Source organism: Acomys minous (genome assembly GCF_964271855.1).
Source record: "Acomys minous genome assembly, chromosome: 7".
Lineage (NCBI taxonomy): Eukaryota > Metazoa > Chordata > Mammalia > Rodentia > Muridae > Acomys > Acomys minous.
The window spans coordinates 112,594,632-112,610,669 of NC_140488.1; the positions used below are offsets into that span (position 1 = coordinate 112,594,632).

The 16,038-nt window shown below is 44.8% G+C and overlaps 1 protein-coding gene across 11 annotated transcripts in view; it reads right to left on the reverse strand.

The window, feature by feature from the left end:
- Positions 1-9,670: 9,670 nt before the first annotated feature.
- CASK (calcium/calmodulin dependent serine protein kinase) overlaps positions 9,671-16,038 on the reverse strand; it is a 331,352-nt gene continuing 324,984 nt past the window's right edge. For all 11 annotated transcript variants that reach the window (XM_084789615.1, XM_084789614.1, XM_084789620.1 and 8 more), the window contains one exon: positions 9,671-14,985. In XM_084789615.1, coding sequence (XP_084645741.1) covers positions 14,809-14,985 — 177 coding nt within the window. In that variant the 3' untranslated portion in view covers positions 9,671-14,808. The remainder of the gene's footprint in view (positions 14,986-16,038) is intronic.

Below are 16,038 nucleotides of genomic sequence, written 5' to 3' on the forward strand. Positions count from 1 at the left end.
CTTGTCTACTATATGGGATTTGGAACTAGTATAGGAGACAAACTTCTGAATAAACATATTTATGAAAGTGTTTCCATAGAGCTTTCCATAGAGGAGGAATGATCCACCATGAACATGGATGACACCATCCTATGGACCAGGGTCCTGGACTGAATACAATGGAAAAAGTGAGTGGAACATTGGCATTCATCTCTCTTCGCTTCCTGACTGTGGGTGCAGTGTGACTAGCTGCTTCACACTCTGCTATCATGTCTTCCTCATCATGATGGACTGTATCCCTTTGAACTGTGAGCCACGACGAGCCTTCCTTTCTTAAGTTGCTTTTTGTCAGTTTTTTTTTCTCCCACAGCCACGCGTATAATAAGGAGTGCAATAGAGCGTGCAGTCTTTTCCTCTTTCCATTCCTTTCTTTCTCTCTTTATTTTTAAGACAGGAGTTCACTCTAGGTACTCTAGGCTGCCTTGCACTTGCCATCCTCCCGCCTTAGTTTCCTGAATGCTAGGATTAAATATACGTGCTACCGCATTTGCTTTGCTTTTTTGTTTTCTCATTTACATTTTTATTATGTTCATTCATTTATTTGTGTGTATGCGTGGGTGTGAACGCGGCATGGTGCAACGTGGAGGTCAGAGGACAGCTTTTGGGAGTAGGTTCTCTCCTTTCACCATGTAGGTCCTGGCTATCCAACTCAGGTCATCGGGTTTGGTGGCCCGTGTGTTTACGTACTGTCAACTCTGTTTTGCTTAAAAAAAAAAAAAGAATAGTTGTATATATTTATGGACTTCAGTATGGGATTTCGGTGCATGTATACAGTGTGTAATGACCAGATCAACATAACTGGTGTATCTATAACCTAGCTAGATTTCCTTGTTGTTGTTGTTCAGGGAACACTCAAAATAGTCTCTATGAATTGATTGTCCTGAGCCATTCTTAGTGTACCACAGAATAGCAGATGCTAGTCTTTGTCTCCAGCAGTACCATATACTTTCTATACTTGAAGTAGTTTGAATGTTTTTTTTTTTTTACTCTAAAACACTAAATTGCTAAGAATGTTTGTCAGGAATGGGGTTTAAACATAACCAAATAATGTTATTGACTTTTTACTGATATGGATTTTCTATTAAGGTAGTATATTCAAGGAACCCCTAATTGTCCTGGAAGTGCCTCATAATCTCTATAACCAGGCTCAGAAACAGTTACAAGTTATTCTCCTTAAAGTGGTAAACAATAACGACAGAGATATGGATTATACTGCCTTTGGATGAAAACTTCCATATTAGGAAAATGAGTATGCTTGGATCAATACCTATCAAAACCAGGACACAGGCCAGGAGTGTGGTACATGCCTGTTAGCCCAGCATTGGAGAGGCAAAGGTGAGAGGAGGCCAGCGTGGGCTGCGGACTGAGTTCCAAGGCAATCGGAACTATACAGTGAAAGTCTTTCTCAGAAAGAGAAAGAACAAGGTAGTGGAGAGATGGCTCATTGGCTAAGGACAGTTGCTGCTCTTCCAAAGGCCTGAGCTTGTTTCCTAGTACCCATTTTGGATAGCTTACACCAGTCTGCAATTCCAGTTCCAGAGGATCCAACATCCTCTTCTGGCCTCTATAGGCACCTGCATCCATGTGGGCGCATACACTTACACACACACACACACACACACACACACACACACACACACACACACACACAATAATTTAAAAAGAAATCTTTTGTTCTTTTTTTTTTTCCAAGACAGGGTTTCTCTGTGTAGCTCTAGGTGTCCTGGAACTCACTCTGTAGACCAGGCTGGCCTTGAACTCACAGGCCTGCCTCAAAGGCATGTGTCACCACTGCCAGGCAAAAAAGAAAGCCCCTTTTCTTTTTAAATAAAGTAACAGAAAGTTTCTTTGGTGAGGAGGGTAAGAGCTACACTTCTTTGTGGGTATAAGTGTTTAGCATGCATTTGGGATTACACTGTTTTGGAAAGTGGCAGTAATTTGTTCTCTAGGGTCCATGACGTCATCAATCACAGGTCAGGTTTCCAGTACCAGGCGTGAATTCTCTCCTTCTAAATGGACTTCACGTCCAACTAAATGGCTGTTGGCTACCCTCAAGGTGTAAGCGTCCCTATGCACTCTACGGGATATTTTGCTGTGCTGGTTATGGCTGTGGTTCATAGGCTTTACAGATGGGTAGGACTTTTAATTGCTTTTCTCCCTTGGCACCTTATACAGCACTTTCCAAGCCCGTGAGAGCTAGTCCTTAGGGAGGAGGCTTCTAGGTTACTTCCAATTCAAGTCATCCAAGCCCTGTGTCCAAAGCCTGGTGTCTTGAGCAATAGGGTCTTTCCTTCAAGAAACTCCTTTTTGTAGCAGATAGGGACCATCACTGAAATCTGTTACTGGTCAAAATGCAGAGAATAAGTGACCGTGGGATGTCCTTAGTTTGAATGTCTACAGCATAACCTCTACATTTATGGTTCAGCAAACATTACCAAAGAGGAGGTGGAAAAAACTGTTAGAGGGATGGTTAAATAAGGACCAATTTTATAAATTACAAGCTTATTAATAAATATCTATATGTTATGATTTTTTTCTCCAAAACCACAACTCATGGCAGAGAAACCCTGTCTTGAAATACAAACAAAAAAATAATATTAAGATTCAGGTATGTATGTATATTTTCTTGGTTAAACTGGAATCCAGCAAGCCCCATTGATCCACCTGTTCTGGTTCCAGTGGAGCTGGGGGTGCAAGTGTGTGCAGGTTGCCTGGTTTGTTCCATAGGTGCTGTGTGGTCTGAAGTCTGGTCCCCAAGTGCATAAGTGCTCTTAACTACTGCACCATCTCTTCAGCGCCCCCAACTTTTGTTTTCCTGTGTGTGTGTGTGTGTGTGTGTGTGTGTGTGTGTGTAAGTGTATGTACCTACATGGGTGCAGGTGCCTACAGAGGCCAGAAGAGGGGACACACACACAAACACACACACACATACACACACACACACACACACACACACACACACAGAGAGAGAGAGAGAGAGAGAGAGAGACAGACAGACAGACAGACAGACAGACAGACAGACAGACAGACAGAAAGGTGGGGGGATGAACAATGTGCAAGAATCAGTTTTCTCTTTCCACTGCGTTGTTTTACCCCCATTCTCACTTTTGTTTAACTGTATCCCAGAACATTTCTTGGGAGATTATTTGCATCTCTGCTTTGAAAGATAACTTTCATCTTTTTCCCCATCTCTGAGGACTCAAAGATTCCACTGGGTGTGGCCAGTGCGTGGAGCCTTGCTCACACACGCCACCTGTCAGAGAGGAATGAACATTCTCATCTTTTGGTATTTAAGGTGGGGAGTAGAGCGCCATCTTTCCTTCCTTGAGTAGGAAGGAAACGCGTGTGTTTGCCCCCCAAACCTCACTGAGCTGGGGAAATAGCATCATTCTTGCTAAGGGTGTGAAATGTACCTCCAGGCTCACATGGTACTTTTGCGGGGGGGAGCTTATGGAATTTCTAGGAGTTGGGACCCAGCCAGAGGAAGCAGGCTGCTCTGGGGGTGAAACTTGGGGATTCTATCCCCCCATCTCTGATTTCTGACTGCCAAAACTGTATGGCCAGCTGTCTCATATGCCTGCTGTGCCAGCAAGCCATTCCTGCTGCCGTCCCTTCCCCACCATGATGGACTAGCTCTCGCCTTAAGCTGTAAGCCGAAAGAAACCTCCCTTCCATTCCGTTGCCTTTTGCCAAATGTTTGATCAGAGCAGAGAAAAATAACTAACACCATATTAAGCAGTTCAAAAACACACATCGTCTCTCTGGCTTCCACGCCGAGCCTGTTTCTTCCGTCTTCTCCTTTACAACGAATGCCCACACTCCCTGCAGCCCACCCTCTCGGCAACGAAGACAAGAAACTGAGACGATCTGGAGTTAGAAGTTCAATCAATCAGAGGGGACTAAGCTCTGCTGTTGGTGCAAGAAACTACAACCTATATTCAAACTGGATGCCTGGCAACATAGGCCTAGGAAACATTGCTATAAAAGTGCAGGCAACTTTTTGTTTTATTAATATTCATTTACCTATCTTCTTTTGTGTATGCCTGAGGATATGTGTGCACATATTCACATGTATGCACACGTGTGTCACTGCATGTGCTTGTATATAGAGGCCAGAGATTTACTTACTTACTTACTTTATTTATTTATTTGTTTTGAGACAAAGTCTCTCACTAAACCTGGAGCCTGCCAGTTAGCCTGCTGGTCAGCGCGCGAGTGTCCATCCCCAGATTTTCTCTGTTTTTGTGTTCTCCTGACGCAGGTTTTCAGTAGCATGCCACCATGCCTGGCTTCATACTTGAGCTGCTGTGGCTCTGAATTTAGGCGATCATGCCCTTGTGGAAGTGCTTTACCCACTCAGCGGTTTCCTAGGGCATCTTGCAACTTTTGGGGTAAGTTTTAAAGTATTTTAAGCTTCTTTATTTTTCTCTTATTTTTGACATTATAGTACAATTACATCCTTTCTCCCTTCCTTTTCTTCCTCCCAAACCCTCCCATATCCCCCGTCTTCCTGTCTTTAAACTCCATGGCCTCTTTTTTTTAGTTAGTTGTTGTTTTACACACACACACACACACACACACACACACACACACACACACACACACACGTATACCTATATATTCTTATATATAACCTGCTCAGTCTGTGTAATGTCACCTGTGATGTGCTTTCAACACTGAGTATTTGGTATTAGATATCAATTGGTATACCATTCCTTGGAGGACACTGTGTCTTTCACTCTGGGCATTTCTCAGTTGGTCATCGTTCTTTGTGTGCGGTTGAGTCTTCATGGGCTTTTCTCTGTCCAGTTTGGCATGTCTATTGGTGTCATCCTTGTTCAGCCCATAATTGGGCAGTCTTGTTGGTCAGACTTTATGTGTGCAGCTTCTGACATTCCTAGAAGACACTCTCAGCAACCAACTTCCTGATCTCTGGCCTCTTACAGTCTTTCTGCCCTCTCTCCTGCAATGTTCCCTGAGCATTAGGTGCAGGAGTTGTTCTGAAGATGTATCAGTTTGGACTGGGCTTCATAACTCTTCATTTTGATGGGTTGTGGTTTTATGTTTCTGTCTTTTGCAAAGAGAAGTTTCAAATGTATTAGGTGCCTTGTATGCATAAAGCCCTGGGTTCTATCCCCAGCATTTGGGGTGGGGTGGGGGGACGGTGCGAGTATTAGGGCAGCTCAAGGTAAATCAGATGTTCCCTAGTGAAGAAAAACAAAGCCCCATTCTGCCAGATGAAGCTGACTAAGTCACCTCTGCCTGACAGCTACATGCCTCTACTGCCACCTTGAGCTCAAAGCTCCCTGGCTTCATTCTTCTGAGGTCAGGTGCCACAGGGGCAGAAGCTGTGGTGGACCACAGGTCCAGTCTGTTCTTTACTGCCAGAGAAGCCGAGAACAGATCTCATGACGTCAGCATTGGGAAGATTTACTTACAGTGTTGAAAAGTGTTAAAAGATTCCAGGTCAGGTCCAGGGCTTGTCTTTTCAGCGGGGGTCCCCACCCCCAGCCCCTGCAGCTGAAGATTGAAACAGGGGCCCCAGCATTAACTATGGCTTTTGTTTTTGACAAATCCATTTGAATTCTCTTTTAACTTTTGGCACAGGATCTCACGCAGTCCAAGGCTAGCCTTGAGTTCTCTATGCCTTGAACTCTTTTGATTCTCCTGCCTCAGCCTTGAGTGCTAAGATTACAGGCCATATCCCACCATGTCTGGCTTCTATTTTAATTCTTAAGATGCTAAATTTGATAGTTGAGTTTATTAACCCTTTCCTCTATGGTCTGTGCTTTTGTATTTGTTTGACTTCAGCGTAGAAGTTATGCCCTCATAATTTCCTTTTTGTGATTATGTAATGGGGCTCTAGAAATTAGTCTGTTTTCAAAAAATGTTTTTTTTTCCCCCAGCTCCATCTCTCTACAGGAAATGCCATACTGGGAGTGAAAATAGCCCATCCTAAGATCTGTGGTGCCAGGAAAAAGATTATTTCCCTGCCTGGGAACCTGAACCCACAGCTAAATCTAAATATGCATATTTTCTATTTTTTTGCTTCATTTTTTCTATAAATTTTAACACTGCTATGTGGGCAAAGCAGAGGCAGATGGAGAAATTCTGTCTCCCCAGTTTTGGTTAAATGAATTTTATATACACCCCTCCAACACACACACACTCACACACTCTGTTAAAACAGGCTAGTGTTTGAATTCTTAGCCAGGCATTATGTCTGGGATTCTGGGAAGTAGTTGCTCTAGACTATCATCTTTGACTTACAAAATTCTGTTAATCCCTAACCCTTGACAATATAAAGCTTAAGGCATGTTAATGCTATCTCATTCCCAACTTTTGTGTCAGAGTCTTAAGGTATTTTTTTTATTAATTTATTCTTGTTACATCTCAATGGTTATCCGATCCCTTGTATCCTCCCATTTCCCCTTACTCCCCTCCCCTATGACTGTTCCTGAGGGGGACTTCCTTCCCCTTTATATGATGTCTTAAGGTATTTTAATTGTATGTATAGTTAAAAGTCAAGCAAGATATCATTGGTATTTGTATTTATAGATGTATTCATCTACTTTGCTATTTTCTCTTGACAGTTCTAGTTAGTTTTAATTTTTTTCCCCCAAGACAGGGTTTCTCTGTGTAGCCTTGGCTATCCTGGACTCACTTTGTAGACCAGACTGGCCTTGAATTCACAGAGATCTGCCTGCCTCTGCCTTCCAGAGTGCTGGGATTATAGGCATGTGCCATGGCACCTGGCTAGTTTTAAAATATTTATTTGTGTGTGTGTGTGTATGTATGTATGTATGTATGTATGTATGTGTGTTTGGGCATGTGAATGCCCTAGTACATGTCAGGGGACAACTTTTAGGAGTCAGTTCTTTCCTTTCACAGTGTGACTTCCATGTATTGAATTTACATCACCAGCTTTGAGAGCAAGCCCCTTTACCCACTGAGCCATCTTGCTTGCCCCTAGCCTAGCTAGTTTAGTTTTGGTTGTGTGTCAGATGTTGTGCCAACAAAATTACTTGAAGAATCTATTTGAAGCCTAGGGTGATGTGACTTTCCTTCCTGGAGGAATGAATTTTTCTGTGAGGCTCCTTACGCATAGGCAATCTGGGCTCATGGGAACCAAATGCCAGGGCTGGAGCAGATGTGGAGAGCACTGGTCTACTGGGGTTTCATCCTCTGGCAGGCAACCTTTTGTGGAAGTGGCAAGTGCCCCTGGAGGAGAAGTCTAGGTTTCCTTCCTGCTTTGTCCCAGGTCCTAGCCCCTTTTCAATTGATTCTTCACTAGAGCTACACTGTTCATTCCTTTTTGTGCATGTATGTATGTATGTATGTATGTATGTATGTATGTATGTATTCCCATATTATGTGCACTTGAATTTGTGAGTTTGTGTGCAGGTGTGTGTGTGTGTGTGTGTGTGTGTGTGTGTGTGTGTGTGTGTGTGCTCTCAAGCATATGGAGGAAAGAGCTTGAATGACATCAGTTGTCTTCCCCCATTGAGTTTTTCTTTTTTTCAAGACAGGGTCTCTCAGTGAATCTGGAGCTCAGCAATTATGCTAGGCTGGCCGGCTAGTGTGCTTGCGGGCTCCTCCCCCTTTCCAGGTCTGGGGTTACAGGCCTGTGTGTTGTGGTGTTGTGTCCGGTCAGGGACCTGGATTGGGGTTCTCATGCTTGTGTGGTCTCTGAAAGAGCTGCTAAGGATATTTGCGTTATGCTTTGACTAGATCCTTTTCAAATTAGGACTCAGCGTTAGAGTTTGACAAATGGTTATTGTGGGCAGCTGCAAAAATGATCGTAGTTGATGTGTTTGAATTTTCTTTTTGTAACTAAGCTATAGATTATATAAAAGAAAGCCCTCAGCCCCCAGGTTTTGGGTTTGATCACATATATCTTTTTTTTCTTTTTTTTTTTTAAAACAGGGTTTCTCTGTGTAGTCTTGGCTGTCCTGGACTTGCTTTGTAGACCATGCTGGCCTTGAACTCACAGCGATCCACCTGCCTCGGCCTCCCGAGTGCTAGGATGAAAGGTGTGTACCACCACTGCCCGGTCCATCACATATGTCTTTGCAAGCACCACCCTACAAGAAAAAGTGGACACTCCTAGCACTCAAGAATGTTCTATGGGAAATTCAGTGAAAATTGTTAATTTGTGGTGACCCTGCCTTGTGCAGTCTCTGTGTCCTCAGCCTCAGTTTACTCCTTCGCAGTCAGAAGCCACTTTCCCTCCAGTAGCTCATCAAAATTGAGCCAGCTCCTCTGGCAGTGAGTGGCTGTGAGGAGGGGCCACAGCTGCATTGATGGAGCCCCCTTCACTAGTCTTCCCAGCCTATAGAGTCAGTTTAGCCCCTCCCTGTGGCCATATGCAATTAAGGCAGCGTTGCATACAATAGTCGGTAGAGTGGCTGATATTCAGGAGAGGTCTTCGGGCCTTCTCCACTTCCTCATGAGTGGGTGTAAATAGTCAACAAGGCCAGCTAATGTGATTCTTTTCCAAGAGGGAAGAGCCAAACACCCTCCCCCTCACCCCTACCCCCCACCAAGATGGTGGCTGCTTGGCTTGGAATAGCTCAGAAGTGTGTGTGTGTGTGTGTGTGTGTGTGTGTGTGTGTGTGTGTGTGTATGTATGTGCACATGCGCATACGTGTGGAGATCAAAGGTCAACCTCATGTTCCTCAGTAGCTGTTTGCTTTGTCTTTTGAGATAAGGTCTCTCACTGAGGTCTGAAGTGCTCCAGTTCAGCTAGATTGGGAGGCCAGCTGAGGCCCAGGATTCATGTCTCTGCCTGTCCAACACTGGGATTACAAGGCTATGTTACGATGCCTGATTTTTTATATGGGTGCTGGGCATCAAATCTGGGTTCTCATGCTTGCTGTCAGGCACTTTCCTGGCCAGCCATTGCCCCACTCCTGTCATGTCTAGACTCTTCCTACAGTGAGTTTCACTTGTATTCATTTCGTTATTGCAAATCTTCAAGCGAGCACGTAAAACACACTGGGGCTTGGCTCCTTTCTGGGGTATATGTATCCCAGGCACATGTGGGTCTCTGCAGTTACTTTCTTGAGTAAAGCGAAAGGCTCCTGGAGCAGGGAATGTGTCTACTTACGTGAGCAGGGCACCCCAGAAGCCACGTCCCATACTCTAGCTAGACACCAAACCAAACCAAACCACAAAACAGCACCGATATCAAGGCAAATGATAAGCCTGGAGCGTGCCCTCCTACAGTTTTCAGTGCAAAGGTCAGACAACCACATGTGCTGAACTGCAGCACCTACATCATTAACATCAATTTCGACTTCTCTTTCCAGCAGATGTCACAACTTTTTTAAAAAATAAAGATCAGAAGCTACTTGAAATGTGCATCCAAGTGCAAATTGAAGTCTGTCATAGCCATGGCTGGAGGAGAAGGGTTCCTGGCTGGCCATCGGGAGCCTGGGGCATGCTCTACCCAGAAAGGGAGGAAGCCATCCCTCTGGTACAGACCTTTGCATAGGAGTGGTGGTGGTGGTGGGGTGGTGGTCTGTAAGGCCTAGCCATGCAAAGGGCGTAAAATCTGGCTATTTCTCTTCTACCATTCATGGTGTTTGTTCCCAGGCTGTTTGGCCTGCAATCTGAGGAGACAACTGCCTTTGTCGTGTTTTATACATTTTATTCATACATTTCTCCAACTTTGAAATGACAAAAGCCCAAGTCTATGGTTTCCCATTACACAGCATCCTACAGGTATGTATAGTCTACAAAGAACACTATGCAGTTTCTCTTCTTCCCCTGTCACACGAGATAACTGATTAGGGTGTCGACTGGTACTGTGCTGGCAGTGCTACCAGCATTGCGGTTGTTCAGGTGACAGGGCAAAGGGATTGGGATGGGAGGGCGTGTGCTAAGGCATGTAAATAGATACACACAGAGAGAAAGAAAAGCAGGACGTTTACAAAGAATCCGAACCTTTCCAACCCCTTCAGCTCCTCTTGCAAGCTAAGGCTTGGCTGTACCCTGCGAATACTTACAATCGGATACGGTGAAATATACAACAACCATTAACATCTCTCTCTTTTTTTATCACTGAGACAATACTTCAAAACCTTTTATAAAAAGGCAATAATACATACAGAAAGAAAGAACGCGTTGGCAAAGCTTTATGCAAAGCCACCCCAGAACTGATCTGAACGGCCATGCACCTACACTGCACTGGAACACGATGCTGTGGTCTCAGCACCACCTGCCTGCAGAGGACATCCCAGGCGACATCAAAGACTGGAAATCAACCCCTACCCCCCAATTCTTGGTCTCTGCCAAATGAAAAATAAAGGCAAGGCCACTCTCTGTGGAGGAATGCCTATTTCTACTCCCAAGCACGTGCCCCTCTGCTGGGATTCTCTCCTGGGTCCAGAAAGACTCATCCCTGGGCCTTACTCACGTCTCATGCTACAGAGAATGGATTGAACTCTAACTAGTAGCAAAGTGTGAGTTTTTGTCCCCACACAGAGCTGGAGTTGTGCTTGGGGCCAGAAATGAGGTCTCTTGCGTGGCTGCAAACACTCTCCTTCCATTTTCTTTTGCTTGGTCCATTTGCACAGGTTCATTCAAGCGAGTTAATGGAGGGTCAGATGACAGTGGGAAGTCAGGATGTTCTCTCCCATCCCTCTAACAGCTAAGACTTGGGGATGCCTGCCCCAGAGATGGCGCTGTTCTTTCCCTATAGCTGCTGCTGCTGCTGCTGCTGCTGCTACTGCTGCGGGCTGCGGGCACCAACAAGAAATGCAGATGGGAAGGCTGGGACCCTCTTCCTCTTTCCCCCCCTACTTCTGGATGGATGTGATGGCTGAACTTCACTCTGTAAGCTGAGCAATCTGAGACTTCAAACAAGTTTAAGGCAAATGGACATGCGCAGTGCCCAGGCACAGGCAATCAGGCCTCTGAAGGATGGTCGTGTAGCCAGTGGTACCACATAGAGAGGAAGACCCTCTTTCGAAAGGGGCCAGAAAAGGCCTATTACACCCCCTCCCCAAACAAAAGCTCTGATGAGAAAAGCATGCAGCCCTTCTGAAAGCCATAGTAAGAAGCAGGGCATCTTTCTAAAAGAATTCAGCAGAGGCGCAGAACAAGAAAGATGCTGTCGGGGCTTCAGTGTGCCTCGGCATAGACAGCCCTTGTGAAGAGAACAGACCAAGCAGGTCTGACAAACTCAACTCTGACAAAGAGCCACTCACTGCTAGCTGCCCACCGGGTTGCTGACCTGAAACAAGGAAGGGATGAGAGCTGCAAGGGACTTGATTTTGGAATGCTTATCAGTGCGCCCTCTAGTCTTCTGAAGGAGACATTTGTATTAAGAATTCAAGCTGGTTTCTCAATAATGTTAGTGGCAAGCTAAGTTTAATTTGCTCTGTGTGGGAAACTGACCTGAGATGCTAAAGGAACATCCCATCAGTTGGAGACAAGAGAATGCCTTGGGCTGCCTCATCCTTTTAAGGGGCAGCTTCCATTCTGGGTAGCAGCTCCTCCATTTCCTGGAGGGTCGCTCAATAGACTCAACTTTTGCAAAGAATAGACTGGCAACCTTAATGAAGAGATAGATCCCCGATTGGAAAACAGAACTCTGAGATGAAAAGCTTGAAAAGATAACAGCCGCTTCAAAGAAAGGCTTGGCCTGCCTGCCTGCTCCCGGGGCTGCTTCCTGCCTCTTGCTCTGCTCTTCACATGCTAGAGAATTCTGCAGCTTTACCTATTCTGCCACCAATATGCTGAGACTTTGCCTTATGAATGCAAATAGCAGGAAGTAGGTCAACGGGTTGCTTTGCCTCTCTGAACAGATATTTTAAGCCATCTCACCTGACTGACAGGGTGCGTCTCAAAAAGTTACAATGTCATCTCCACCCTGGGAAACTTCCAGATGAATTAAACCCTCACTTTCCTTCTTCAGTGTTCGGATAGGAATACGCTGCATGTGAGAAGTAATTACTGCTTTATGATTAGAAAATCAGGCCACTCCGTGTTTTTAACAAAGAACTTACGAGATCCAAACACTCTCTCTCCTGTTGTGGGGAGCGGGGCTGGGGTGGCAGAGACAACCCACAATCTGGCTTTCCGACTCTTCAACTGACTACTGATGTAGACATTTCTGATCATTTGCGCTAAATCTTTAAAAGTGTGTGTGTGTGTGTGTGTGTGTGTGTGTGTGTGTGTATGCTGATGAAATGGAGGCAGTCAAGAAGCTGCTAGCAATTTCTTCTGATTGCGTGGGGGTGCGATTGTACTAATAATACTGTAACTTCAAAAGTGTTTTCTCCTCTAGGTTATGAACGTCCGCTTCTGAGCTGTGTATTAGTTGAAAAGAAGGGATTAGCTGCTGGGGAGGTTGCTGTGTTCTAGGTGCAGGGTTCCCACCACCTGCATAAGGGCAGGAAGGATGCCTGCCTGTGCTCTTCTCTGAGTCTCCAGAAGACCAGTGAGGAGAGAAGCCCCCCCACCCTGGCCCCCAAGTACCAGAATATTTCTCTCAGTCTGGGCTCACAGGCATTTAAGCTGGCTTCACTTTCCTATGTTCATTTCTCCCCGTAGGAAAGTGGTAGATGGCTACAGCCAGGCCTTGCCAGCATCTCTGGAGAGCTGCTCTCAAGAGCGAGCAGGGGCATGAGGGAGTCTACCAGAGGGAGGGATGGTTCTGTTTCCCACATGTTGCTTGTAGTCTTCTTTGTGCTTTACTGGAAGAGGTAGAGCAAGTACTGGGCCACTAAATAGAGTGGCTTATGGTCCGTACAACTGCAGTAATGGTGGCTGGCCAGGGCATCGGATCGAGGTCAGCACTATTCAGCCCCAAGCAACTCCTGGAGTTTCCTCTCTCTACCTAGCAAGACCCCATGGTTGAGCCTGTCTCTGGTGTGCTGTTTAGTCACCCCATTGTGGGACCGAACACAAGTTATTCCCACAATATCTTGGTAAGTTGTGACCCATCTGGGCACTGACAAAGAATGGTCTACAAACAGAAACCAAATGGTATCGTGTAATAATAGCTGGGGAGGGTGGGATGCTGAGGACAGGAGAGGACTATGAAAGTAAAAATGCCTTTCTCTGCTCAGTGCCTAAGAGGAGCTGTTCAGCCCGGAACTCATTTTGCACATTCTGCCAAGGCACAAAGTGATGGAGGCCACCTAACCCGCAAGAAATGAAAGTGATGATGCGTCTCCAAGGACCAGAGTCATGCCATGTCCTCTTACACATGAAAGGGAAATACTCTAGTGACCTCTGGCAAAGAGTCTGAGAACTCCAGCCTGAAGCTCCTCTAGTGAATCTGACAGCATGGCAGGGGATGAAATGGTGAATGTTTCTAAAGTGACAAGGACAGGTGACTCCCCTGTGCCAAGGGATAGAGCAAGAGGAAGGAGAGACCACAGGTGGCCCTTCGAGTCAGATGTGGTCCAAGCTGTGCCCTGGCAGGCTGCTTTGTTGCCCTGCCAACTGATACTCATTTCTGGGCCTTTGATGGGTTAGTGAGCATCTAACAAATTTTAAAACTGAAAAGATTACCAGCTTGGAGATCTGAACAAATCTATAATGAAATGAAGGACCCAAAGGCATTTAATTATTGAACACATACAATGAAGTATATTTTAAAAAAATGGTCAGACTGTCCTGTTAGTTATCATTTTAAAGGAATTTACAGGGCTGTTATAGATTATTCTTTTGGAGTAATTCAGTTTGTAGCAAATGCCTAAACTGGTTTCTTCATTGCACAGTATATTCTCTTTAAATGGGTGCTTAAAACAATTACATACAGATTAAAACTCCGCATTTCTTTGCTTAATTAAAACGTTAATACTCTTAGACAACACAGATCTGAAATGGCGAAACCAGCCATACCCCCTCCCACCCTACAACAAATTAAATTGAGACAAAATTACAAACACATTTCACTACATGATTATTATTAATAAAAATCAGTTTCCTTTTTTTTTTCTGTTTTATAAAGTTGCCCGAAATGCAAGGGATGTGCATAGGTTTACAACTTAGTCATAATAGCAATTTATTCTTATTCCCCTGGGTGTGCCCCGTGAACGGAATGTACTTTGCTGTAATTACAGATTGTTTTGTCCAACACAGACACACCGACAGCATAAACGCTCGCGACTGTCCACATGCATTAAGAGTCAAGACCCAACTTCAAATCTCTAAAAGGTTTACAGGGTGCTTCAAAGAGACAGTATCACAGTATCTGGATGTTACATAAAGGACTTAAAAAAAAAAGAGAGAGAAAAAAGGCCTTTAAAATTTTATGACTGTTTTGCAATCACTAGACTAATTATTTCAAATAAATAAAGGAAAGAAAGATATTCCAATCCATAAAATCAGACTCTAAAGAGAATGTAGTGTTCCACCCCCAGTCAAGGTAACAGAATCATTGTTTATTATTATTAAAATAGATTATAGAAAGCAGCATCTATTTTGTGCAGTTTTTAGGGGCCTTGGAAATAAAAAGCTATGATTTCCAAAAATATAACATTCCAAAGGATTGAATAATACATACATTTAAAGATACATTTTATTAAAGTTTAGGAGAACTGATTAAAAAAGATACTGTCTCTTTAAATTAGTGTGTAATTGATTTTCTCCTCTTATCTATTCGGACATGACAATAATTATAAATGTAGGTCACACTACAACTAGGTAGTCTCTAGGGACCACGACCTGCTGACACAAGGCCGATAACAAAGAGGCTTTTCCACGTAGGAGGTGGCTCCCAGTTTTATACTCAGATAGCCACGGAAAAGCCTAATAGACCCAGGAGACTGGGACCCACTGTGGGGCTGTGCACACAAGCTCGACAGCTTCCTCCAGATGTCTGATTGTCTCATCAATTTCATTGTTGATAATTGTGAGATCGAAGTAGTGTGCATATGTTCTCTGCAAGACGTCGGACTCCTTCTGCAGGCGCTGAAGAGATTCATCCTGCATAGGGTGGAGAGGCAGGTATGGGAGAAGGGAAAAGTAAACACAAGAGAGGAGTCAGTTCAAGTCTTTCTCTTTCTACATTTCAGCCCGTTTCAGGGTTAGAACAGGTCAAAACTAAACAATGCTGGGGTACAAGGCCAAGATGACTGTGTGACAGAAGAGATGATGGTCCCTGTCCTGTGAATGACAGGGTTGCAGAACTCCCACTGGCAACTGTGACTGGCTGATATGCCACAGGGGTCTCTGTAGAAAGTAGACAAAGGCAACACTCCAGCAAACACATGCCTCCCAACGGGGGGGGGGGGGGTAGCTGGGGCTATCCCCAGGGCCACCTCAGGGGAAGACCAGGTAAGGCATGGATTTCTAGTGGCTGCTTTGATCATTCCTCTAAGCTGGGGCAGACCAAAGTTACTTCCTAATTGGTGGGAGTGCTAGTGAGGCTGGGTTGACCTCTTCTTGGTCTCCTCCTCCTGTACTCTAAAGCTCATTTGAGTCTCATGTATTTGTGCTAATAAGCCTTGTCTTTGGATGACAAATTAGGTTGTATTTAGCCCTCATCTACTTAAAAGGTTTAGTGTGTTCCAGGAATACAATGGCACATAAGAGCCCTCGTTTGACAGCAGTCCATGCCAGAGACAAAGCTTTCTGGATGCTACAAGCGATGGCTGGAATAAGGCCATTTCCCAAATATAATAGTAACTGGTACCTGAAGAATGCCCCTCCTAAGTTGGTTTGCACTGGAAATGGTCAGGGAAATGTCATCGTGCACATATTCATGCCTCTTAGCAAAACAACTCCAAAGCCTTGAACTCTAAGTAGGCTCACTGCAGGATGACACCCCCCCCCCCTCCGTACACAGCTGGCCTTAGACCATTGGAACTCTCCCCTGGCCAGCCAACAACAAAAGGGAATCTGGGGTCCTCACCTTGTCCCATGAATATTGCTTTGAGCCAGACTCTCTCTCACTATGTAGCCCAGGCTGGCCTGGAACTTGGGATCCTCATGGCTTAGCTTCCCAAGTGTTAGGATTATAGGCATGTGCCATCACAC